General features: G+C 45.1%; 1 protein-coding gene and 1 long non-coding RNA gene across 3 annotated transcripts in view; one reads left to right on the forward strand and one right to left on the reverse strand.

Annotated features, from left to right (window-relative positions):
• The window catches only part of LOC146890264 (uncharacterized), a 29,210-nt gene extending 12,138 nt beyond the window's left edge, over positions 1–17,072 (forward strand). Inside the window, exons 2-3 of one of the 2 annotated variants that reach the window (XR_015736014.1) lie at positions 14,677–15,820; positions 16,942–17,072. This is a non-coding gene — a long non-coding RNA (uncharacterized LOC146890264). Of the gene's footprint in view, positions 1–14,676 lie in introns of both variants that reach the window. The other variant, XR_015736012.1, reaches the window with a different exon arrangement.
• LOC125395381 (carboxylesterase 1E-like) overlaps positions 1–26,288 on the reverse strand; it is a 32,069-nt gene extending 5,781 nt beyond the window's left edge. The window contains 11 exon segments of the mRNA XM_087900501.1: positions 180–341; positions 575–656; positions 1,681–1,821; positions 4,497–4,535; positions 6,996–7,093; positions 7,901–8,003; positions 15,340–15,493; positions 17,157–17,289; positions 19,411–19,559; positions 21,776–21,983; positions 26,156–26,288. Coding sequence (XP_087756627.1) covers positions 180–341; positions 575–656; positions 1,681–1,821; positions 4,497–4,535; positions 6,996–7,093; positions 7,901–8,003; positions 15,340–15,493; positions 17,157–17,289; positions 19,411–19,559; positions 21,776–21,983; positions 26,156–26,207 — 1,321 coding nt within the window. The 5' untranslated portion in view covers positions 26,208–26,288.
• Positions 26,289–26,679: the final 391 nt, after the last annotated feature.

Consider the following 26,679-nt stretch of genomic DNA (forward strand, 5'->3'; position numbering starts at 1 on the left):
TTTCCCCAAATAATGCCATTGGCACAAATCAAAGAGGACTGTGACAAGATAAGGCCAGTCAGTCAGTCTTAGAGGATAGGTGCCCACAGCCCACAGTTTGCATATGCCAGGAGGTAAGTCAGTCAGAGAGTAAAGTATTAAAATAAAGGTCCATCTCCTGTCCAACCTCTGGGACTCACCTCTATGTCCATGGGACACAACCACAGATGGGACACCAAACACCACATCTCCAATCAGCTCCAGAAGTTGGTCTTTACTTCTGTCTGGGTCATCTGTGTCTCTTAAATACTTCTCAATGGCAACAGGAATTTTATCCTCAGGGAGGTTGAGGAAAGGGACCACTGACATGGGATTTGTGTGACTTCTCCAGTTCTTTGACTATGAACCTCTTGAGCCCTGAACAAATCCCTCCTGGGTGGTGATGTGGGAAGGTCAGAAAAATGGGGACAGAAGGAAGACCCCAGTCATCTCATGACATTCAGTAGGGTTGTACTCTGGGACAAATCCACAGCTTTTCTTCGTTTCAAAGAAGATCACATAATTGACAATCTGACAAAATTCCCTGGGTGTTTACAAGAATAAAAGAAGGACTTCTTGAATAGTGATGTGGCTGTCTTCTGGTCCAGTTTCACTTCAAGGGGTGGGTAGCTCATCATCTGTTTAAAAACATGGTGAAGCGCCTGTGAATCCCCAGCAGTTAGCAGAAGGAACAAAAACGGTCAAGTGTATTGACTGGTTTTGTCAACTTCATACAGGCTAGAGTCATTAGAGAGGAAGAGGCCTCAGTTGAGGAAATGCCTCCACGAGATCCAGCTGTAAGGCATTTTCTTAATTAGTGACCATGGTGGGTGGTGCCATCCCTGGGCTGGTGGTCCTGAGTTCTATAAGAAAGCAAACTGAGCAAGTCAGGGAAAGCAAGCCAGCAAGCAGCACCTCTCCATGGCCTCCGTGTCAGCTCCTGCCTTCAGGTTCCTGTCTTGTCTTCCAAGATAAACAGCAATATGGAAGTGTGAGCTTCCTCCATGACTTGCATTTTGGTTATAGTGTTTTGTTAGGGCAATAGAAACCCTAACTAAGACACGAAGTAATTAAGGCAAAGCAGAATGAAGGTATTGTGCTGGGCTTTGATGGACATGGCTGTTTATGAGTTTTAGAACGTCGGTGAAACAGATGGGCTTGTATAGAAATCCAGGCATGAGAAAGATAAGATACTCTAAATATGTATATTGATCAGACCATGGCAAATGATCCTCAAAGCAGGTAGGAAACAAATCAAAACTCGTTCGTTGTATACTTTGATATCTACAAAACCCCTCTGCAGTGAGAGCTATGGAATTCCCAGCCTGTATCAGTCCTATGCAGTGACATGGTCTAATTCCAGCATAGCTTCTAGCAACTGGAAGCCACATGGCAGGGTGGCTCCAGTCTCTAGATAATGACTGTTGGAAAGCCAACTGCTTTCAGGAGACATTGCTCTTCAACTAAAACAGGGCTTTCCAGCACTGGACCATCCAGGGTTAAAGTTAGCTCAGGAAGAAAATGTCTCAGTGGAAGGATCCATGGATAATAAGAGACAGTTGCCCTAGACACAAGCAGAGGTTGGGGAGGAAAGAACTCATGCTGGAAGAATGATGGGCAAGCGATGTGAGTGTCTTATCTAAGAAGTCTGCTTATGCTCACAGTTGGCAGAATCCAGCCAAACTCTTGCTTGTTAATTCCCACGATGTAGGGCACAGTGTTGAAATTCTTCTCAGCCAGGATCTCTTCGGGCATCTTGGGTAGCACCACACCATCAATTATAGTGGGAATGAAAGGGTGGCTCTGGGGAAGAAAGCACACCATGCCAGGAGTAACCCATTTCCCTCTCTGACTTTCTAAGGGAGCATCCAGAACATAAACCCCATGACTTGGGTAGGGGACATAGGAACGTGGGGTCCTAAGAGGGAAATTAAGGGAATATGTGCCACTAAAGCCTAATTTGGGGTACCTCTCAGTGATAAGTCAAGGGAGGCAAGGAAGGAGCAGAGGGTCACTTAGCTGCAATTAAACATATACCATTGTAGATCATTGTAGAATATGTTATTTTATCTCAAGTAGATTATATCATCCAAAATGAGTCTTGTTATTCCTGACAGTTATGCCAGTAAAGTTGCCACAAATGCTACATTAGTGAATCCTGAGTCAGCACTGCTGGGGGATTCCAGAGCTAAGCTCCTGGGAACCTCTGTTCACAACATTGCCATCATCCTTGTATTACATGTGGGTCCCAGTTTTAAAGATGCGATATATAATAAAAAATTATTATGAAAAATTAGTATATGTAGAATTTATTACAGCAAAACACCAGCTTGATTGGGGCTTAGCATTTCCCCAATCATCAGTCTCACAAGAATAAATTTGTCTTCAGAGTCACAATTATAAAGTCTACTATGATTTTTAAATGTGTTGTCTCTTGAATCCACTAATTGACCTAATTTCCCATCTCTTCCTGGGTTTGTCACACACTAAAGGTATCACATGACCACTCTTTAGCATGACTTCCCCAAGAGCTAGGCAATTCTCCTCGCCCTTTTCTGGGTGTTTTGTCATGTTGTCTCATCATCATTGACTCAAGATTGAAAAGCACCATAACTCGAGCCTGGCAGAAGCCCATGTATCAGGAGTGTTTTCTCCATAAGAATTCCCACAGCCTGTCTTCCTTGGGGACCCTGGACATATCAGCATCACTATGCTTTAAAGCATCTTAAGCACAGAAGTCACTTAAAGCAACAAACACTAAAAATTGGGTGAAAACAGCCCACATGTGTCATTATCAACGGTGACACAAATGATAAAACTTTACTCCAAATGGGATGCTAGGACCATGTGACGCACAGTTAGCTTGCCAAACCTCTCATTGCTCTGTGCAAGTATTGTGGATGACCATGCTAACATCACACCTGTGGACCTAGGACTTCTATGCTCACTTTAGCAAGTGACTAAATTCATAATTGATAAGTTCTATGACTGACGGTGATCTGCATCTCTGTATTAATCGTCTAAATTAGCGATTTTTGAAAAACAACTTGACCTTAGCTGGTTGGGTTATCTCTAAACCATGGTACAGTTAAAAATTAATTATAGAGAATTAAGACAAAATACTGCTGAAAGAGAGAAACACAAAGTACGTAAACACCATATCCACTGTCAAGTCATGTCAGATACCCTTTCAAAACTCCAGACCCCCAATACCACCCCACTGCTCTAGGCTGGCGTAACCCACCAAGACCCTCTGCCTGTACAACTGCTATGCATGGGCCTCCCAGTGTGCCCAGCATCTGCCCTGGCTCTTTCCTACACACTGCACTATTTCCACACTGCAGCTGAGGGGACTTTTGCAACTCCATCAGGTCATTGCTCTGCCAGAGACCTCTGGACATGCATAGCTTCTTGTGGGGTCACAAGCCAAGTCCTGTCTGTGGGGTTTCTTTTCCCACATCCCTGACCAGCCCAGCTTCAGACCTCTTTCTTCCTCCTTGCCCCAACCTGAAACCCTGAAGCCTCCTTCTTCGGGTCTTGCAGCTGTTCTGCCCTCTGCCTGTAGCATTCCTCCTCCAGGTTTCCTGACAGCTGACTTCCTTGCTCTCTCCAGAGCTTCTACTCATGAACTTCAGCCACAGATACAAAAAAGACATCTCCTCTGATCGTGCTATTTACAGAAAATCACTGACCAACTCTAGCCACCCCTCCTAATTTTAAATTTAACTCTAATTGGTAGAAAACATGTATGTATTTACATACATTATTACATACATTATTTTTTCTTGTGCTATGTACCTTGCCTACTAGGACAGAAGTCTCAAAAAAAGCAGGAGATTTTACATACTTCACTCTTGAATGCCAGCTGCTGAGTCAGTCCCTGACACAAAGCGAGTCCTCAGTAAATCATTTCTGGATGACTGAAAGAACCTCATTTCTCTCCCATGAGATCCTTTAAGAAAGTTCTGGGATCTCCCAGGGTTTAAACAGAGAGGACAGGACTGTGGCTGGCATAGCTGGGCATTGGAGAGGTGGGAGGGAGGAGATGGAGGGGGATGCTGGACTTTCCTAGGTCATAGGAGAATAGCAGTCTAGGCTCCTTTCTGTACAGCTTCGACTCTGCTCCTCCCAGGGAACCTCCAGCTGGGCATCTCTGCCTCCCAGGAGAGGAGAGTTCTAGTGGAGCCTCTCCCTGCAGGCTCATTCTGAGAGTGAGGAATATGGACGAGAAGGGAGGAATAAGCCCAGGGCGCTGAGTTGCTGACCAGGAGCACTCTACAGAGAGTTGTGGGTAAATTCAATCCCTGCCTCTGATCCCTCTACCTGTATTAACTGACAATATTTCCATCTCTGAGTCTCTACAATGCCAACACAGGAATGACCACAGTTCCACAAACAGAAGGATTATTCAGAGTTATTTGAAGTAAAAGCGCTGTTAAGACTCAAAAGAGTCTAACCCAGAAAGCAATGGTCCTTACCTGTCTGGAGTCTCCATGCAAATCCAGCTTAAAAAGATTCTGTGAAGATGAAACAGAGGGTGTGTTAAGAAGCCTTCCCTGTACAAAGCCAAGTCTCTGAGCTGTGCTTGGAGTTTAATCAGCCTTTCCTTCCTGATTCCTACAGTGTTCTCTGTGCACGGGCACTATGTGTGTGTGTGTGTGTGTGTGTGTGTGTGTGTGTGTGTGTGTGTCTGAATATGAGTGTGTGTGTGTGTCTGAATGTGAGTGTGTATGTCTGAGTGTGAGTGTCTGAGTGTGTATGTAAGTGTGATTGTTTCTGAGTGCGATTGTATGTGTCTGAGTGTGATTGTGTGTCTGAGTATGAGTATGAATGTGTGTGTGTGGGGGGGAAGCAGAGTCAGTGTCGCTGGTGCTCTGGAAAAGCCTGACCTTCCCTTCATCTTCCCCCCTACTTATTCTCTCTCGCCACAACACCCCAAGTTCCTCGGCAGGACCAGTGAAAAGAGCATGATTGCATGTGGTGCGTATGGTAACTGGAAGGGAGGGAGGGCTGAGACGATCTGGAGTGGCCGAAGAAAACACGTCCCAGCCCTCACGTCTTCTTCCTTATCCGGATGTCATGAGTTTAGGCAGCTACATGTGACATGGAGTTACCATGCCCCTAAATATAAATAGCAGTTCAAAGATACCTTTAAGACAGAGTTTACACCTATATATTGATAAAGTTTGGAGAAAGCTGGCTTCCTAACAGATGTCATTTACATCTGGAGTGTTGCTGTATTCAACCTCCCAGGGAACAAACCTCCTACATAGAGAAGTCAGCCAGATAGAGGGCAAATAGAGGAATAGAGACTGGCAGATACCAAATATATTCTCAGCACCTGGGTTCAGCTGCATCCTGAGTACCTTGCTCCTGAGTGTCTTGGTCTTAGTTACCTGAAGATTCTATCACAATACATTCATAAAGTGAATGAGCCAGTCTTGGTTGGAAAACTCTGATGTCTCTGCTCACTGAAAGTCATTCTACTCCGTACTTCCCTGTGTTGTACGTTCATCATCTTCAAAGCAATTACAACGTGACACTTAGCTAATGGATCTGACCCATGTACGGAAAGCAACTCCGCTATGAGTTAGAGTTCTACAATCCAAGGGTCTTAGGTACTTTCTCAGTCTCTCTCTCTCTCTCTCTCTCTCTCTCTCTCTCTCTCTCTCTCTCTTTCCCCTCCCCTTGTAGTATCATCTTAGAAACTCAGAAATATGTCATATGATCTTAGGTTCTCTGGAGTTTCCCAAAGATAGAAAGTAATCCTGTATGTGATGGGCATTCTATGGATGGAAGAAATATTTTCCCATTCTGGGTATATACATAAAACACATCTGTGAAACAGACATCAATGAGAAAAACTATAATCCCACCACTAAAGATAGTGAAATAGGAGAATTGAAGGGTCAGACAGGCACATAGTGAGGCCATCTCATAAATCCAAAGAACAAAAGAAAGCTGCTGTTCTTAACTCTGAAATGCTTGAACTTTGTTATATGGTTCCTGATGAACCATAATCCAAGACCCAAGATCATCTTAGACTCAACCCCTGAATTGAGTCTAAAAACAGAATGCTAGAGGTAAGTCTATGGGAATCCAGGAGTATACTCTAGTGTACAATGTCCTTATGAGGAGAAAAGGCTCTCAGCTGAATCCTAAGACATCATCTGTACTTATCCTTAACAAATGGAGTAGTTACCACATCCCTATATCCTCTGTTTTTCAAGTATATGTCTTATGAGTTTCCATGTGATAATAAACTACTAAAAACTCAGTCAGTTCTCAAATGTCCCCTTTTCTGAGCAGGCTGACTCTAATGAATACATCACTCTCTGTATTCCCAATGCGTGTCACCCATTTGGTATGTTATTATTTTTCTCTTTGGATTATCCTGGTAAACAGAGAGAATCTTTAGTTTATTCTTTCATCTCCTACCCGGATACTGTGTTTCCAAAATTAGTGGTTGGCCGATGTATGAACTATCTGTGAGTTGTAAAGATTCACCAACAACTACTTAAATGAATGGGTGAAAAGTTACAGATGCTGGCTGAATGGCTCATAGTTTATGATCAAATTGAAAGTTATTGACAAGTTCTGGTGGCTCTATACTAGACCAAGAGAATGGTTTCAATGAATTGGATGAAGGGATGGATAGATGGAAGGCAATAAGTGGATAAGTAGTTAATTATCTTTGATTCTTCACAGTAGTAGTCTCTGAAAACAGAAAAGGAGGTAGTAACTGTTATAATTTAGATAGCCTGATACAACTTTTATCATACTTTTATTGTATGTTTTGTGACATTTGATTTTTCATTATAAAAGAGAGAGATAAAAGCAATCTCAATAATATTAGAAGGCTAATACTGTTTCTAAGAGTCAAGAAAATGCCTCAGATAGCTTCTTCAAAACTACAGAAGAGGTGAAATCTAGGGTAAAATAAAAAGTTTGGGGACCGCTAGGACAGGCGCACCTACCAATTTCAGTACAGTCTCCCAGAGCTCTTCTTCTGTCTTCTGGAGAAGGCACTGAACCATGGTGCTGTTTTTACAACCAGCCGTAACAGCAATTTTTTTCAATAGATCACAGGCCACAACAAAAGTCAAAAGTAGTATTTATACCTCTGTCAATATAGCCAAGAGTTCTACCAATACCCACTTTCCAATGATGGTACATGTTTGTTCAAAACATGCAATACCAGAAGGTGTGGGTTCTGGGTCCCTCAGAGTGTTGCATCTACTTCTAATTGGAATTTGATGCAGACTATTTAAATATTGGAGCCTGTGTTAACTTTATAATTTGCTAAATGGAGCGGGGAGTGGTGGCACGCACCTTTAAACCCAGAACATGGGAGGCAGAGGCAGGCAGATCTCTGTGAGTTTTATGCTAGTCCAGTCTACAGAGTGAGTTGAACGACAGCCAGGGTTACATAGTGAGACCCTGTCTTAAGAAACAGAAACAAATACTTTTGTAAATGTGCACACCATTGTGAATGTGGATGGGTTAAAAGAAGTCATGTGCAGCGTGGTGAAGAAAATACCCTGAGAATTATACCATCTGGTATAGAGTCATTTCCTCCAAGCTCTGGCCAGGTGGCTTTACCACTGACATATGGATTGTATCTGTCTTATGAGCAGAAGTTATACATGTGATGTGTTCAGGAAGGTGACCCTTGATGTCACACCAAAACTCACACAAGATTGCAGTGTGTCTAAGGAACACGATTCACACAAAATCACTCCAGAACTTTCAGAGCTTGGCCTAGATGTGAGCCCCAAACAAACTCTATCCATTGACCTTGTCAACTGTTTCCTCATGGTAAGAAAGATCCATGAGGAGAGAAACAAAAGGGCACAGAAACTTCCCAGCATGCAATTTACCTCAGCCAAGGGCCTGGCGTTCTTCTTGACCAGGCCTGCAGTGAGGGCCACTCCACTTTCAGAAACAGCCCTGTAGAAGAGATTCTTGGCCAAGGGAGACAGCACCTGGTAGAGGAAGGTAGAGGAGACTTTGTACACATAGTGACTCATAGACTTATGTGGGATCACTGATGACAAGCATGAGGCCTCAACCTTGGTTCTGCTGGCTCCTAACCAACTTGGCATGACATCAGTGGCACACATGGCAGTCAGCATCAAGTATTTTCTGTCCCTATAGCTGAACTTCATTTGGACTTCCCTCTGGAAAGAGTCACAGAAAACATCTAAATTGAAGAAGACAAAACTGAAAGACAAGTTCATTCCAACAGACAGGTGCCCACAGACTGAGTGTCTAAGCAGAGAAAAGAGACTACTAAGCAAATGGAAGCTGTAAGCAAGCAGGCATAGCTATCCTTACAGCTGATAAAGTATACTTCAGCTAAAACTAATGAGCTAGCAGAACACTGCATATTAATAAAGGGAGCAGTTCATCTAGAAGATACAGCAATTATGAAGCAAATATTTGGAATCTCATAATTTCCTTTTTATTAAATCAATTAATTTATTTTTTAAAACAGTCTTTTCTCATTTTACATACTTATCACCCTCCCACTCTCTCCCCTCCTCCTGCTCCCTCCACCTTCCCTGCACTCTAACCCCCATCCAGTCCTCAGAGTGGGTACAGCTTCCCCATGGGGAGTCAATAAAGTCTGGCACATCACTTTGAGGCTGGACCAAGGCCCTCCCCTCTGTACTCAGTTAGACTGGGTAAGGTATCCCTCCAAAAAGAATGACCTCAAGAAAGCCAGTTCAAGTAGTAGGGATAAATTCTGGCCCCACCGCCAGTGGCTACGAAGACTGCCCCAACCACATATCTGTCACCCACATTCAGAGGGCCTAGTTTGGTTCTATGTAGGTTCACCCACAGACAGTCCAGAGTCAGTGAGCTCCGACTAGCTCAGGTCAGTTGTTTGCCTGGGTATCCCCATCATGGTTTTGACCCCTTTGCTCATATTAGTGCTCCTCCCTCTCTTGGACTGGTTTCTGGAATCTTGGCCCATTGCTTAGCTGCAGATCTCTGCATCTGCTTCCATTATTTGCTGGATGAAGATTCTATGATGACCATCAAGATAGCATGGAAAGAGATATCTTGATTGAGGGAGCCATTACGGGGCTAGCATGAAACCTGGCACCAGAGAAATTCCCAGGAATCCACAAGGATGATCCTAAGCACTAGTGAAGAAGATGCCTGAGCTGGCCTTTCCCTGTAATGAGATTGATGACTACCTTAATTGTCATTATGAAGCCTCATAATTGCATTAAACAATTGACATAAAAGCCACCTAGGACATAATATAATACTAATGGAAGACTTCAACACCCAACTCTTATATTTAGAAATATCTTCCAAACGAAAAATAAGCAAAGAAATTTCAGAACTAAAATATAGGATGAATTAATATGGATTTAACAAATTTATACAGAACAAAACATACAAAAGAGAGGGAATACAAACACCTTTTTGTTGAAATTGGAGCCTTCTCCAAACCAATCACACCATAGCACACAAATCAAACTTTAAAAAGTACGAAGAAATTGAAATTATCTCTATGATCTAATGAGATCTCAATGAAGTAAAAGTAAAAATCGATGATAAATGTTTAAAGTTATGATCTCATCTTAAGGAGCACAGAAATATTACAAAATCAATATGCATGCAAATACAGTAAGGTTAATTAAATTTTTCCATAAACCCATTTCAATTTATTATCAGGCTGCAACTAATATATGGAGGAAATTAAAGTTGTTAGACTGTAAGTGTGAAATCAATGTATCATATGAAAAACATTGAAACCAAGGAACTAATGGAAGAAAATGAATTGTGATGACTTTTCTGTATAAATTATGAGATTATTTGTATTATTTAGTTATTTCATTAAGAAACTAGCATGAAAGAGGCCTTAAACTCTTTTCTTATAAGCAAAACGTTTCAGTTAATGAACAAAATAGCAGAAGTATCCAAAACGACCCTATGTGTAGAAGTATCCAAAGATACACTATGTGCAGGAGTATTCAACTAGAGAATGCATAAGCTCAAGGCAATTTTAGGCTTGCTGTAGAGTTACAGTAGAAGAAAAAAGTTATAACTGTATAATTGTTATGTATGGAAAATCGTAGTAGAATCAAACTAAATTGGAAAGTTGAGAAAAGTTATATGATGTAGAGGACCACAACCACATTCGCCATTCCAAGATGGCGCTGACATCCGGTTCCACTGCGCGGTGAACAGGATAACGCGCATGTGTTGGCAAATTTCCAACGCTGTTGTCCCTGCCTCTCCCGAGGCGTCATCTGGGATGATGGGCAGCTGACCAATCTGAGAGTGACACGTCCGAGGCGGGGACTGTTTCCTATATAAGGGCTGGGTTCGCCTCACTCTGGGTCTCCGCCATGTTGGCTTATGCTCTCGCTCTCAAGACGCATTAAAAGGCTGTTCTGCAGAAGGATCCTACGTGCCCTGCGTTGTTCTTGCTGGCGAAACAGTAGCGCAGGATATCTGGTGCCGAATCCCTCGGGACGCTGAGGGACCCTGACAACTGCTCGCACCGCCGGAGACCCCTTGGACACAAGGAGGATTCAGAACTGCAGGTCTGTATACTCAGAGAGATATGGCTTTTCCTGGATTTTTCGGTTTTGGGCTTGACTTGTTTCCGCATTGGGAAGGTTTCGTAGGGGCCTTGCTACCTCTTTTAGTAGTCCTCTTATTTTTCGCCAAAGATTGCTTAAAAGATGAATCCTGCCAGGCGGTTGCTGCAACGGAGGAAGTCCAGGATAGCATTTCAGAAACTGAGTACAGTGAGAGGTTAGGTGCGTGCACAGTCTCAAATAAGGAAAAAAGACCCCCCCCCCGTGGTTTTAAGAAAATAAGAATGGGGGAGAAGACTGATTTACAAGGTCGAAAGATTTCTGGAACCAACAATAAGAAAAAAGGAAAGGACAGTAGTTTATATCCTCTGCAGGAGCTTGAAGCTCTGCAAATTGAAAGTGACCATGAAAGTGAGCATGAAAGTTCTGGCTCAGGAGAAGAGGTAGAAGAGCTAGATACAGAGGAGGAGGCAGAATTAACCAGCGGTAGGGCCATGAGGTCATCCCAAAGGGCCCATCCGCCTCCTTACGAGCTGCGCCCTTGCCCGACTGCCCCTTCGGCGCCTCCTTATGAGGAACACCTTGGGCCAAAGACTTTTTCATTTATCCCTGACAAGGTCAAGAGAAAGCTGCACCTGGCCTTCCCCGTTTACGAAGGGGAAAATGGACGAGTGTATGCGCCTGTGGAGTATGATATACTCATGTGTCATGAGGACTTACAGGTCCTAAGGGAAGCCTACCCATTGCTCATTAAGAGTTTACAGCTATGGGGTCTTCAAATAGCCGCTGAGAAGGTCCAGATTACAGACACTGGCCAATTCTTAGTTTCTGTTATTCTTCCTGAAAAGATTCTACCACAAAAAATAAAAATTTATAGGGACGATTTGCGAACATTAAATGATTTCCAAAAGTTGTTAGGAGATATTAATTGGCTGCGACCGTTTTTAAAAATCCCCTCTGCTTATTTGAAGCCATTGTTTGATATCTTGGAAGGGGATACTCATATTACCTCCCCTCGGGCCTTGACACCGGCAGCAGAAGCAGCCTTATTACTAGTGGAGGAATCCATTAAGGAGGCACAGCTGTGCCGTATTGATGAAACTCAACCATTTGTTCTATGTGTGTTTAAAACAAGAAAGCTACCCACTGCTGTGTTATGGCAGGATGGACCGTTACTGTGGATCCATCCGCATGCTTCTCCTAACAAAAGTATTGATTGGTATCCAGCTGCTATAGCTCAAATTGCCCTTAAAGGCCCTAAAATGTCTGTTAGTCATTTTGGTAAGCATCCAGCGGTTATGATAGTTCCTTATACCTCCTTTCAGATACAAACTTTGGCCGCCACCTCTGACGATTGGGCAATTTTGGTTACCACCTTTTCAGGAAAAATTGATAATCATTATCCCAAACACCCTCTGCTGCAGTTTGCTGCATGTCATCCCATTGTGTTTCCCCGAGTTACGTCTTCTGCCCCGCTAAAAGACGGGGTGATGGTGTATACAGATGGCTCCAAAAATGGTGTGGGAGCCTATGTTGTGGATTCTAAAATATATACAAAGAACTTTTCTGCCACCTCACCCCAGGTGGTGGAATGTATGGTGGTTTTAGAGGTTCTTCAAAAATTTCATTGTCCTCTTAATATTGTTTCTGATTCTGCCTATGTGGTTAATGCTGTTAAATTATTAGAGACCGCTGGAATTATAAAACCTACTAGTACAGTGGCAGCTCTTTTCCAGAGGATACAGGACTGTTTACTAAATAGGAGAGCTCCATTTTTTATCACACACATAAGAGCACATTCGGGGATCCCGGGCCCCATGAGTTTAGGTAATGATCTGGCTGATCGTGCTACGCAGCTTGCTGTGGTAGCTCTTGCCTCCCCGTTACAGACCGCTAAAACCTTTCATGATAATTTTCATGTTACAGCTGAAACCCTGCGTAAACGTTTTTCTCTTACCAGAAAGGAGGCTCGTGATATTGTAACCCAATGTCACAATTGTTGCCAGTTTCTCCCTGTCATACACACTGGCGTAAACCCCAGAGGGATTGCTCCTTTGCAAATATGGCAGATGGATGTGACTCATATCACTGCCTTTGGAAAACTTCAGTATGTGCATGTGTCAATTGACACATGCTCTGGCGTTATTCATGCCACACCACTTACAGGAGAAAAAACCTCTTATGTCATTCAACATTGTCTTGAGGCATGGAGTGCTTGGGGCAAGCCCACATCTTTAAAGACGGATAATGGGCTTGCCTATACTTCTCAAAAGTTTAAACAATTTTGTGCACAGATGCAAGTCACACACATTACAGGCCTGCCTTATAACCCCCAGGGGCAAGGTATTGTAGAGCGAGCACATCGCACACTCAAATCTTATCTACTTAAACAAAAAGGGGGAATATTGAAGGAATTACCCCCGACACCAAGAGTAGCCATTGCCATGGCTCTGTTCACTATAAATTTTTTAAATCTGGATGATAATGGCCAGAATGCTGCAACATGACATAGTTCGGATCCACAGCGGCCCAAGGATTTGGTTATATGGAAAGATGTGTTTTCTAATGAATGGAAAGGCCCGGATCCCATCCTATTGAGATCCAGGGGAGCTGTTTGTGTGTTCCCACAGGACCAGGAAAATCCATTCTGGGTGCCAGAAAGACTGACCCGAACGGTGAGGGGTGACCCACAACACGCGGACTTGCCTGAAGATTTGGCTTCTGTTCCTCCTACCATTTTGCGGATGGATGACAACGGTTACGAAGGAGCAGCGATGGGGGATACTCTCAGCCTTCCTGAAACCGACACCAGTCAGCCATAGAGTGGCAGTGTTTCCTCGTTTTTTTTATTTTACAACCAATAAGACTCTGGGGCTCCCCTACCTTCTATTTATAAGCTTAGCCGAAGGATTCCAGTCCTGGGTTGTGCCCTTCATCTCCTACTTTAAGATTGGGTGGGGGTGGGAATGTTTGGAACAGCCCTATGCTGTGGATCAGTGTTTCTCCTCTGGATGGTTTGCTGACTCAAATCCCAAAGTCGTAGGGACAAAGTGTGGTTATTGCACAAGCGCTGGCTGCCCTGGAACAGGGAACCTCTACTGATGTGGTTATCTATGCTGAAGCAGTAAGGTTTATGCCAACCAGCTCCTGCACCCCTAGGACACCTCTGTCCATTGCACAGGGTGGAGTGCTTGGCTTAGCTAGCCCTGAAGGTTGTCGAGCTAAAGAGCATCGCACAGAGAATGGCCCTCTCTGAGAGATATGTCGCACTGCATAAGGGTTTCCTGCCGTATATTCCCTTTCCCAGAAAAATGGCAGAGGGCAGGCCGGATAAGTTCCAGGTGTCATGAACCTAGGGGCAGATTCCGTGCAAGCCCATTATAATGTTTCCACTTTGGGAAGTGCGACCTCTATCTTTGCCTTCTGAGGGAATTGCCTTTCTGCAAAAAAGTAAAAAAAAAAAAAAAAAAAAAGGGGGAAATGTAGAGGACCGCAACCACATTCGCCATTCCAAGATGGCGCTGACATCCGGTTCCACTGTGCGGTGAACAGGATAACGCGCATGTGTTGGCAAATTTCCAACGCTGTTGTCCCTGCCTCTCCCGAGGCGTCATCTGGGATGATGGGCAGCTGACCAATCTGAGAGTGACACGTCCGAGGCGGGGACTGTTTCCTATATAAGGGCTGGGTTCGCCTCACTCTGGGTCTCCGCCATGTCGGCTTATGCTCTCGCTCTCAAGACGCATTAAAAGGCTGTTCTGCAGAAGGATCCTACGTGCCCTGCATTGTTCTTGCTGGCGGGACAATATGACACACATAAGAAAAAGAGAAACAAGAACACACACACACACCGAGTGAAAGGAGAGATGATGGATAGCAGGTAGAAAGAAGCCAGATGACAGAAGCATGCAGAAACTGATAAAAAAAAAATGTGGGAATACTACAAAAATACAGGCCACAATGTCCTCCTTGGGATTTGTCTGCACTTTTCCTTATCTCTAAGGAAAATAAAAACATTCTCCTCTAAATATTCTGCTGGTGAGTCAATGCATTTGAAAATGTGGTGATGAGGTGACACTCTGACCAATTTCAGGGAGCTGGAGGACTACTTGTGACGCCCAGAAGTTTCCACAGATTCCCTTGGTGCCTCCTGCTCCTCATCTCCACACCAAGAAGACTCCCCAGGCCGTCAGAGGTGTCTGTGAGCTACGTTCTCTGTCCTGTCTCTCCCTGTTGAAATGTCTGTCCGTCCGTCCTTCCTCACAGCCATCTGGTTTCCCAACTGGACCCTCAGTCCCAGATACTGCTGGCCTCCTTATTGGGTTTGCAGAGCCATGACACCTTCTCAGAAGACCCCTGACAGCTCCCAGTGCTGCAGTTCCCTCTGGGTAGGTTTATCCTGGAGCCAAACAGTGAACCTGCTCTGCTGCATGCACACCCTTCCCTTTACCACCTGCGGTTTACTCCCAACGCTCCTTGCCAACCGTGGATTCTACGCTAGCGTGAAAGAGAAAGAGAATTCAATAAGTGAGAAGAGAGATAATACACCACAAGAACTTTTATGGGGCATACAAGTGCCTCCTAGGAGCCAAGGAGGGTTTGGCTGTTAGTCTTCCACTGTCTAATGCTGACAACAAAAGAGCCAACCTGAATCCAGATACTGAAAGCTAAGTTCCCATGGCTATACTGACTGATCTCCAAGGGACCTTAGCAGCTGCTATCATGCCTGGATAAGCCCTGGTGCCGGGACACTTACAAGAACAGAGACACTTTCACCTCCCGCTGACTCTCCGAAGATTGTGACAGAGCCTGGGTCTCCTCCAAAGCTGGCAATGTTGTCCTGAACCCAGTGCAGTGCAGCCACCTGGTCCAAGTGACCTCAGTTCCCCAGGCTGTGTTTATCGCCTGTGCTGCAAGGAAACAGGGTGAAGGTAGATACATCCTGGCTGAACTCTCAGAGCGAGGAAGAGGCTAGGGCTCTTAGTGAAACAAACTGAGTCCTGAATTCCTGACACATGTCTTCACCACCTCACATCTCTCCAGAAATGCTCTGTCTGGGACTCTACGCTCATCTTCCAGAAACTGTGTAGCCCAAGAGTTAGAGAGGAAACACGACAGACAAACCCTTCCGCTCCTGAGTGTACTCAGTTCACACTGCAGAGCACAGGAAACAGGAGTGAAGAAATTTTAGTATCAAGTGATGAAAGGGATTTGAAGACTAAACCAGCTTACAAAAGGTACAGGGATGGGGACCGTGGGTGATATTTCCTAGAACCGAGAGAGGCCTCTTGGAAGAAGGGGGCGTGAATAGAGACCTAAACAAAATGAGCTTGCATGCTTATGAATATCATAAAATATTATTCCTGTTAAAAGTAGCAGCAGGTGTAAAGACCTCTGGGAAAAGGAGTGTGAGGGTAGCCAGTAGCAGACACAGGCAGAGCAGGTGCTGTGAGCCTTGGTAAGTTCTTTATTGTTGAAAGTGAGAGCTGTCTGCAGAAACAAGATATGCTTCAGCCTGTGTCTCTCACAGCGCTCTGGCCACTCTGTAGAAAATACATGTCTTACAAGTAACAGGTTTACTAACAGCAAAGCAGAACAGTGGTTATAACAATAATCCAGTCCAAACTGTAAGACTCTGGTTAGAGTGGAGCAGGGAGCAGATGAGAAGAGGACACAGAGTTTGTTTGGAAGGTGGAGTCAAAAGGACTGGTTGGTTGATTAGATGTTGAGTGTTAAAAAAATAGGAGTCCCAAATGTTCCCACGGCTTTTATGTTGAGCAAACAGGAGGTGGAATGGCCAGCAGCTGCTCAGCAGTTGCAGGGAAAGGGGGGAGGTTTTGTTCTGTTCTCTCTGCCTGGAATAGCAGAAGCTTGGCATGACTCAGTCTACCTCTGAGAGCACGGTGACCACTCACCAAAACATGCTTCAAAACTGGCTGTTAGCTAAGTTTGGGACAGCAGAGAAAACAACGGACAAGTCTGCTCAGAAGCAAGTGTAGTGAGTGAAGAATTAATTGACAGGTGAGGTCCATTACTGAAGGACCAGAATGTATTGCGAAGGAGCCTGGCAGAGGCCTCTAAAATGCAAGCCATTACTGGAACTGGGTCCTGGCATCTTTGACCTGGAAGATGTTACATTTTGGATGTGCTCTTATGAAAGAACTATGGAGCAACAGACCCTGTAAAATGTGAGGTCCTGTGAAATGTCATTAAGACGCTGGGTCCACTGCCCTTGGAGGTGTTGAGCTCTCTGGGCTAGGGTTAGTTCCCTAGTGAGCCAGTTATAAAAACAGTGAGACTTCCCAACTCCTCCCTCCAGCTTTGTGTCCCATCATGCAATCTCTTTTGCTTGTTGCAGATTTTATTTCTCTCCCTCTGCCATGTTGATCTCAATAAGCACCCTCACCAGACCTCAAACAGAAGAAAGAAACGTATCCTGCACGTTAGCCTCTTAAATCCTAAACTCAATAAATATTTATCTTATAACTATCACAAGATCTGGTGTTCTGATATGTAATCCGAAAACAGACTAATATGGGGGCTAGTGTGTAGAAAAAAAGTTCAAGACTCTGCCTGAGGAATCCCCAGATGCCTAGACGGCATTGAATGACCACCACTACCACGTTTTCATGGGCAGACAGGACCAGTCCATCATAGGTTGATGCCCCACCCAACACTAGTCCACCTCCATGAATCCACACCATCACTTGGAAAGGACACAACAACACCGATTATCAGAAGCCTCCTCTGGAGGGTCACAAATGTTGTCTCGTTTGCTTGCCTATATATAGGCTGAGTGGGCCATCACCCAAGCCACAGAAGTACCTAGCAAGGCTGTAGTAGGCAGCCTTTCCTCGCCAGTTCCCTCAGCTGGGGTGAGTCATCTTGCTCATTTCTCACCTATCTTCCAAGACTCACGGGCCCTGTCTTTACAGGGCTCCTTAGACTGAAATCATCACCATGGAAACATCCAAGGCCAGTGATGTCATGCTCACACAACACTCCATCCTCTTCATGTCAGTGTTTATGTGAACGGCTCGTGTTGAGCTTTCTCAGACTCTATGTCTGACTGTGCATATGGTGACACTGAGCGCCACAATAGGATGAATGAGTGACAGTCCCACCCTGTGCCTCTACCTTAGACCCAATAAAAGGTCTCTCTCCTTTCTCCTGTTTCCCCCCTTCTGACTTCCTCTCCTTCCCTGTCCTTTTCTTAATTTTCTCCTCCTCCTTCTCTTCCTCCCCCCTTTCTGAGATAAGTGTATGAATTCTTTAAAAGACAGTTTAACTATGGCTGGGCTGGTACTTGCTATGTAGCCCAGGCTGACATCAAACTTGCCCAGATCCTTTTGTCTCAGCCTCTTCAATGCTGGTATTGCTTATGCAAACTAAAGACTTCTCTTGACTCGACTTTGACTCGTCTTTTTTTTTTTTTTCTCCTTTTGATGCAGGGAATAAAACTCAGGGCCTTGAACATCAATACACCTACTTTACCATTAAGTTACATTGTGGTCCTTCTTGCCTTTCTTGATATTCAGCATTAGCCCAAGCAGACTCAGGTGTTGATCTGAAGAAAGGAACAGAATCAAAGCCAGAGGAACATCCCACAGCTGCTACAGTGGCAGAGGCAGGGACAATAGCAGTTGGGGACAGTACAGCTGTGTCAGCAGACTGGCAGAGTTGACAGCAGCATCAGAAGCCAACAACACAGCAGTAACAGAGTCAGCAGCAGGAGAGGTCATGACCTTAGCAATGACAACAGAAGCATCAGTAGTAGCAAATGCAGTGGTAGTTTACCACCGTAGAAATGGCAGCCACAATGGTGGCTATAGCGGTGAGAGAGAGCTGAAATGTTCAAGGGAGTAGCAAGGACAGACACAAGAGGAACGGTAGAAGTAAAGAGGAAAGAAGGTGGAGAGCTGAAACTCAGAGAGGAATAGGACGACAAAAGCCAAAGAAGAAAACTGCAGGTCTTGGTTGTCAGCAGAGCCCAGAGAGCTGCCTGTTCTTAAGGACCCAGCGTCTCAGCCACCCTTGTTCCTGATTGGAGTTGGCTGGTATCAGAGGCTGGGAGTCCTGATTTCCAGGCCTGACAGCTGTAATGCTTATTGTAGCCTAATGCTGGGGAATCCTAATATCTAGTTAAAATAGGAAACTGCAATGCTAGTCCCTGCCCAGAGCAGGGAGTGCAGCTGGAAGCTACTCTCAGGGGCAAGAGACCCCTGACTTCTATAACTGCCAAGAACTGTAACATTTTTCACCACGGGGCTAAGAGCTCTGGAAACCTTCTGAACACCTGTACACAGCAGGATGCCACCTGCTGCCCCAGCTGTGAACCACTGCCACAGAGGTGGAGAAGTAGTTCCTCTTCTCACTGACCCACGGTTCCCAGGGCAAAGGAACTGTGGCCGGATGCCCAGCAGTATTATATTGTTATATACCAGTTTTCCTCCTTCTGTGTGAGAAAACCAGGGAAGATAGAATTCTAACTGTAAGGCCATCTTCCCCAAGCACCAGTTCCTAGATGAAGAAATAAAGGCACAGGGGGTAGAGAAGCTACTCAATGCTTCCCTGCTTTGGAGATTCGAGCAATGATGAGCACATTACAAGCCACATCCCCAGATCTCAGTGGACCCAGGAGGCAAGCACTGTTGCCGGACGTCCCTGGGGAAAAATAAAGGAAATTGTCTTCTGTGATGAACAGAAGCTCTGGGCCTCTGGATCAGTTCATGCTTTTGGTGTCCCTGCCTCTAGCTGCCCTCAAGTCCTTCCGTTTGCACAGAGGAGCCAGATGTGGAAACTCAGAAGGTTAGAGAAGTCCCACCACTTACCGGCAGCCTATGACTCCTTTTCAAGTCTGCAGGAGTGTAAATATTTAGGTAGAGACAGTCTTCAGAAAACTGGAGAGGAACACTCTCCTTTCTATTGGTTAGGAGATCATTGACTATCCGCCCTGTCACTGGGTCTTGGGAGCACCTGAGAGGGGAGAGAGAACATCTGAGATCCCATCATACGCAGCCTGGAAATATTCGCTGGCACCAACCTTGCACAGGATGGTGTAATTCTGTAGGTGGGTTGCTATCACCTGATGGGGACACTGGAATGGAGATATCCCAGGATCCCATGGGAACTCCAGGGACACAGTCTTCTTGTCCTACAGCAGGAGAATGATTTACTATGTCTCCCTTCCCAGAATCTTAGCTCTGCCCTGGCCAAGGACCTAGATGCTCATATGTTGGCTTGCCCTTAGAGATGACGTTCCCTGCACTCTGCTGGGCTCTATTCAGTGGGCTGCAAAGTTGACTGAGTTTCTCTACCAGATAAACACGCTCTAGTCCTGGGGTGGCTGCCATCAGCCACAGAAATGCCTTCAAGTGGCAGAGCTGTATACTAACTATCATCTCATCGGTGACCTTAGGAGACCTGCTTTCCTGGTCTACTTCACTCACTGATATGCTGAGTGACCTTGGATCATTTCCTGATTTGGGCTCCAACCTTCCAGGTCTCTATGAAGAGCCTTGCAGCCCTGACCTACTAAGGTTCTACCAACAGTTACTGAAGCAACCACCGTTACCCTCCTAAAAGGTTCCCCAGGCCACTCAGGATTAGGATTAGTAATCTTACTGAAGTCTTCCAGTGAGCCAGGCACTGGTTTATATTATGGACACATTCATCAGTGCCTTAGGTCAGCTGCAGAGGTGAGCTCCCTCTTCATCCTCATTGCATGTATGAGAAAACAAGGTACAGGGAAGCCAGGGAACCAATTAGAGAGCTCACCACCTCGGGGACCCAGTTGTGCAGTGTAATTCATATTCTCAATGAATTACAAGCCACGCCACCAGATCTCGGTGGACCCAGGAGCCCAGCACCTATTGCTACTGGCTTTTAGAAGCAACAAGTGAGGTCCTCAGCTGTCAGGATGAGGCAGCTATCAGGGGGCAGAAGTGAATCAACAGCAATGGTTCTACATTTTATTCTGGGAGCTTTTCCTACATAAGGGGTTTAATAGTCGTAAAAGCAGGAACTCAATTGTCAAAAAGAGGAATCGGTTAATTTCAACAGAAAATAAAGACTAAGATTGCTATTATGATGTTGTTGTTGATGATGATGATGGAGGTTTGAGACAAGGTTTCTCTGTGCTACCCTGGCTGTCCTGGAACTCACTTTGTAGACTAGGCTGGCCTCGAACTCACAGAGATCCACTTGCCTCTGCCTCCTGAGTGCTGGATTTAAATCCATGTGCCACCACCACCTGGTTGAGATTACATCTATCATTGTCGTGATTATTACACAGCATTTGTTTCCCCAAGGAGAGGGTAAAGTTATTTCAGTAAGCCTAGGGTTTAGGCAGAGTTTATTGAGGGGACTTTTTGGAGAAAATTTAAGAATAGATTCATAGTATTTGATTAAGTAATGCTACTTCTTAGAACTTATCCTAAAGAACTCATGACTATATGGAATAACTTAGTTCCAACACTTCTTCATGGTCATATATGTATGCCAATTATACCAAAGCCAACTTTGACCCCAGAAGTTAAAGACTGGGTAAATGTAATACAGTGGTGATGCTAAAATGAAGAAAATTGAAAGTAACACAGTGCTATCCAATGGCAGAGGGTGGCTTCCAGCATACTCATGAGAGAGACAAGCACTTGCCAGACTGCAGAGGCCTGTGATGTACAAGAGACTGTAAACGTGTCAGATGGTAGTAACAGTTGTCTCTAGGTAGCAAGCCCTGTGGGTTTGCTTTCCTCTGCTTTGCATCTTGTATTTCCTAACTTCACTGTACTGAGTATTCATTGCATAAATTACCAAAATGTAAATCAGCAGGAGTTAAGTAGTTAGGTATAACAGCGGAAAGAGGGTTCTAGAAAGCTGGGCAGTTCTAAATGTTTCAAGCTTCCACAGTGTGCTTTCTTTGTTTGCTTTTCCCCCAGCAGTTGGAAGACTTTTGTTAGGGGTGAAGAAACACACACACACACACACACACACACACACACACACACACACACACACTGCAGGCACACAGAGAAAAAGACCCTCTGTAAAATAGTGGAGACTCAAGAAGCGGAAGTCCTCCCCAGTGTTCTTGATTCCAGAACAAAGAGTTCAAGTACTGGGTTGACTTCTTCCTATGTCAGTCTGAGACAGAATTCCTCCAAAAGAGACCCAGGCTCACCCCAGTGGCTTACATAGGCAGGTAGGACGTGGCGTCTTCCACAAAGTTCCAGGGCTCTGCAGGCTGTGGTGGAGCAAACCTCAGAGAACCAAGAGGAGGCTTGGCAAAGGGGACTCCCAGGAAGACGGCCAGAGGCTGTGCAAATCCTTCTAAGTTGATATATTTTCCCAGGACTTTGCCATGAACAGTGTCCACAATGGGTGGTGAGGATGAGTGTCCTGCTGGACAAGAAAACATGAGGACACATCAGAGGACAAAGACCAGACATGGATTTCTAATGGGTTTCCCCACTGGCTAAGCATGAGGTCTTGAATGAATTGCCTCAGTCTTGTCTGCCTCAGTATCTTCTTGCTTTAGATAACATTGGAACAGTCCTTATCTTAGAGGGTTGATAAAGGAGCAAGCTGGATGGAATTGTACCCAGAAGAGAATTTAAGCAGAAATCGATGTGAAAGAACGGTGGCTGCCAGAAACATTTGAGAGCTTCAGTATCATCCTCAGAAGTGTCTGGAAATATGTGTCTGTTAACCTGATGGTGGCCCTGCATGGTGGCTCAGATCTTTATATGAACCCAGGAGACAGAGGCAGATGGATATCTGTGAGTTCAAGGCCGGCAGGGTGTACATAGGGAATTCCAGGACAGACAGAGCTGAACAACCGGATCATGTCTTTAAAACATAGTAATAAAAGAAGATCCCAGGGCTGAGCTTTATGGAGGATAAGAGGATGGACAAAAGGTATCTTCTCCTCTCAGAAGGCTGATCTTCTAGGAAAGGACCACAGATACACTTGGCCCAATGCTGAGTTGAAGTGTGCCCTAGAAGGAGTGTACACTTCTGATTTTTGTCTCAAAGGAAGAGCTAGTACTTGTAGCTGGAGGTGAGGAGGAGTGAAAGAGGGGAGGTGAAAGTGGACAGGGATGAAGCAAGAACATGCAGAAGAACAGGAATGGTTCAAATGGAGTAGAACAGAGGGTCTTCTGGGATGGCTGAGCAGCCTATGAATACCATTAAAGAGCCTGGAGGAGTTAAAGGCATGGGAGTGAGCAGGTGCCCGTGAAGGAGGGCTGCACGCTCCAGGCTTGCATCTTACCCAGGGGACAAAGAAGCATGAGCAATTGTAGAGTAATGGAAACAAGTACTAGACATTCCTTCATGGACTCCAAGCTGTAGCATCCAGAGTCGGACCTTCTTTACACCCCCACTACCCTCATTTTTACAGTGGGCAAGCCTTTCTCATTTGTCTGCTTCTTCTTTTGTCCCACTTCAGTTACTGGGGGACTGAGGGAATCAGATGGACCCTCTTTCAAGTGGCAGGGTACCTTTGCACACCTTCTCATGATCAACCGTGTCTCTCCTTCAAGAGGCAGGGTACCTTTAAACACCTTCTCATGATCAATTACGTCTTCACGTGACTGTGTGACAGAATAAAAAATGATTCCAGGATTCCCTCTAATGGAAAAATAACCAATTTTATTAAATCTCTGTACTGAAAACAGCGAACAGAACAGGATCTGGGACACACGGCATTGACAAGTAGAATACTGTGGAAATTTAACTTGTCTCTTGCTGTTGTTTTCTGTTAATTATTAGAAAATACTAACTTAATTTTTGGAAGACATTTATATATACTTAAATTATGTTTTGGTGACATGCTTTATGATTATTGGGTTATCAGGACATAACCCCATTGTAAGTCTAACATATATTTATATGAAGAAGAACAGCCATTAACACTGGACTACAGAGCTGTAACCATGCTCCAGGTAATTAAATCCAATGCTTCCTTCCTGTCCTGGTTGTTAACTATCATCAAGCCACCTAGAGAGGAATTCTCTGGATGACTTACATATAAGGATGCCTGTGGATGATGGTAGTATGACTACCTTTATAATGAGGAGGAAACATTATAAATAAACGCGGAGATACAGATGAGAAAGGAAGGACTGATCCCTGTCTAGTGTGGAGGTCTCGGGAAAGGAAGAAGACGTGGTATCAGTTCAAGGCAGGTGCTGCGAAGAAGCAGGTAAGCTGTCCTAAGACGATGTCACAAGTCAGGAGCTATTAAAATGGAAATCACTACGAGGTAAGGGAAGGTCAGTGCAGGTGGTGGGGTCTATGTCTGTGACTACTCTGCAGGGGCCACTGTGAAGTGACAGGAGGGAGGGCTGTCAAAGCACAGATGGGCGCCTCTGGGGCTAAGAATTTCTATGTTAGGACATCAGGACGAGGGTGTAGCCCTGAAGAAGTACAGGGAGAAGCAGAATAGGTTGGTAAAGATGCTGAGAGCTTCAGGAAAGTGGAGGGAGTCTGAACAGATCTTGGTTTGGCCTCCATTAGGCTAACACCAATCCTGCCCCCAGATAGAATGGGTAGAAACCAAACTCAGCACAAAAAGTTTGGCTAAGGTGGGAGCTATGGTCAAGACCACCTACAGTAGTTCCCACTTAGATTGTGTGGAATGCACACATATCAATGTCTTGAGCAATCACTGTGTGCTGGAGGTGTGTCACATTCCTTGAAACTGTTTCTCAAAGGGATTTTACTAGGTGATTGCAAATGTACCCTCTTCACAGAAGAACAACATGAACTTGCCAACAGCTTATGTAATCCTCCTAGGCTGGGAATGGGGTGACCAGCAGCAAATCATGTTCCACTCCGAACCTGGCTCCTTCTCTGCTTTATTCTCAGTTCTTGGCTTCGCACAGTATCATGTGTTTAGAGAGAAGATAAATTCTAAACAGATTCTAGGCTGCCAGTGTTCTGGTAGCCAAACACCAGCTCTGGATTCAGGAGCTCCCGATAGACGAAGGTGATGTTAGGAGTACTCAATGACCCTGTGAATCTTAATTTTTCAACCAAGAAGAAGACATCAAAGATAAACACTGAGATCCAATAAAGTCTCGTATCAACCAGGAATTTAATCTGTTCATTGGATGCTTTGACATATATGGCTTTCATGCCCCCATGGGAACTGTGGTCCCTAGGGTACATAAAATCCAGAACCATCAACCTCTTTCATTCATGTCCCACATCTTGGGCTGCCATCTTACATGCTGCACCTACCACCTGTGATGACCTGACCACACCTCCAATTTCCTATTAATGTTTTATCTTAGTATAATTTTAGTATGTGTGGATGTCTGATGTGTGTGCATGCATGTGCACATTTGCATGCATAAGTGAAGCTGTGTGCATGCTGTGGTGCACATATGGGGGGTCAGAGGAACACCTTAGGCCTTGTTCCTTACCCACTACCCTGTATGAAATATGGTCCCTTTGTTGTTTGTTGCGGTGTACAGTAAGCTAGCTGGCCAATGAGCTTCCAGGGCTTCTTCTGTCTCCACATCTCGTCTTGGACTAGGAGTACTGGACTGCAGATGCACATTACCACTGCTGGTTTCATGTGGATTCTGGGGCTGTTTGCACAGCAAGGTCTTTACCATGTGAGCCAGCTCCTCAGCCCTGCTACACTCCATTGCAAATCAACCCCCTGGTTTATCTACCCCTGTCCCATACCTCCTCTAGCCTAGGCCCACCTTAAGTACTGAAGAAGGAACCACCTAAGGAACCACCAGTAACCCAGTGGGGAAGGTGCTAGGATTATGCTGGCCTGCCCTGTCACCTGGCAGGATGAACCCAGTCAATACCCTAGCTCACCCAAGGACCTATGGCTGCCACACCTGTGCAAAGGCGCCTTTAAGAGAAGCTCCTGCCCACTCCCAAATCTCTTTCTGCCAAGACCAACTCCTCTTGGCTCCCTCCTCTCTTCCCGTTTCCTCCCCTCCCTTTTTCTTTCTCTCCCTTCTTCCCCCTACCCTCCCAATACCCTTTTCCTAAAGAAAACTCTATACCCAAGCTCTCTCTGCATGGCATATTCTATTTCCCACCCGCGCTCCTCACCCACCCTAGGACCCACCAAGTTCTCTCCTGCACCGAATCTCACAGAAGGCATTGGTGTCAAAACTTCTTCAGAGATGGACTAATAAAAGGTCACCTAACTGAGTACTTTGCCTGCGGACAAATGGTTCAGAAGTACTGAGCTGAGATTCAGAATTTTCTACCAAGCTTGCTTCCATGATCAAGTAAAATGTAGACTAATAAGGAGAAAATAAATAGCCTTCCTAATCCCCTTTGTGATACATGCGGTTACCTCCTTGTTGCCCTCTGTGCCTGTCATGTGATCCTAGGTCTCAGAGTGTTTGCCTTTCTCTGACTCAGCATGTCCACTCCCTTCAATAGCTGGTCTGGGCCACTTGTTTAGAGAGTGAAAATCGCTCCAGAAAGGAGCCTGTCTCAGCTTTACACTATTCTCCTCTGCCCACCTCTACCAGATATGACCGGTTTGAAATGTGCCCTCACGACCCCAATATCTGTATTCCAGAAAGACTCGCCCCATGCTGTGAAAGCGGCAAGAGACACCAAGATCAGAACATAGAGGCCCATGGTAGAAGGCTTAGGGGGACAGCTGGGTCTCCAGTCCACCACTAAGGAGACACACTGATCCTGCTCCAGTGCTGGAGACTTCGGGCAAATTCCTCTCAATCAACTGTATAATCCCAGACAAGGACAATCTTTCTATTCCAAGAACTCTATAGATATCCTAGGAAACCTGGTGGCAGAAAGCCACCCCCAGTTTACCCTGCTTTATCTAAGTTGTTTGAACTCTGCACCCAGATTGCAGGAGCCCACAAACTGGTCCAGCAACTTCGTGCCTGAGCATCTCTCCCTGTGGCACTCAGTGCTCTACTACTTCCCAAACCCAGGCACCAGGTCTGTAGACACCTCCAGGTAGGGCGACTTTCTGGTCTTGGATCCTCAACTGGAGGAGTTCAGAACCCCTTAAAGCCACACAGTTGATCCCCAGGGAACAAGGACACACAGTTGATCCCCAGTGAGTGAAAACACACCTCCCATC

Source organism: Myodes glareolus, chromosome 22, assembly GCF_982192425.1.
Source record: "Myodes glareolus chromosome 22, mMyoGla1.1, whole genome shotgun sequence".
Lineage (NCBI taxonomy): Eukaryota > Metazoa > Chordata > Mammalia > Rodentia > Cricetidae > Myodes > Myodes glareolus.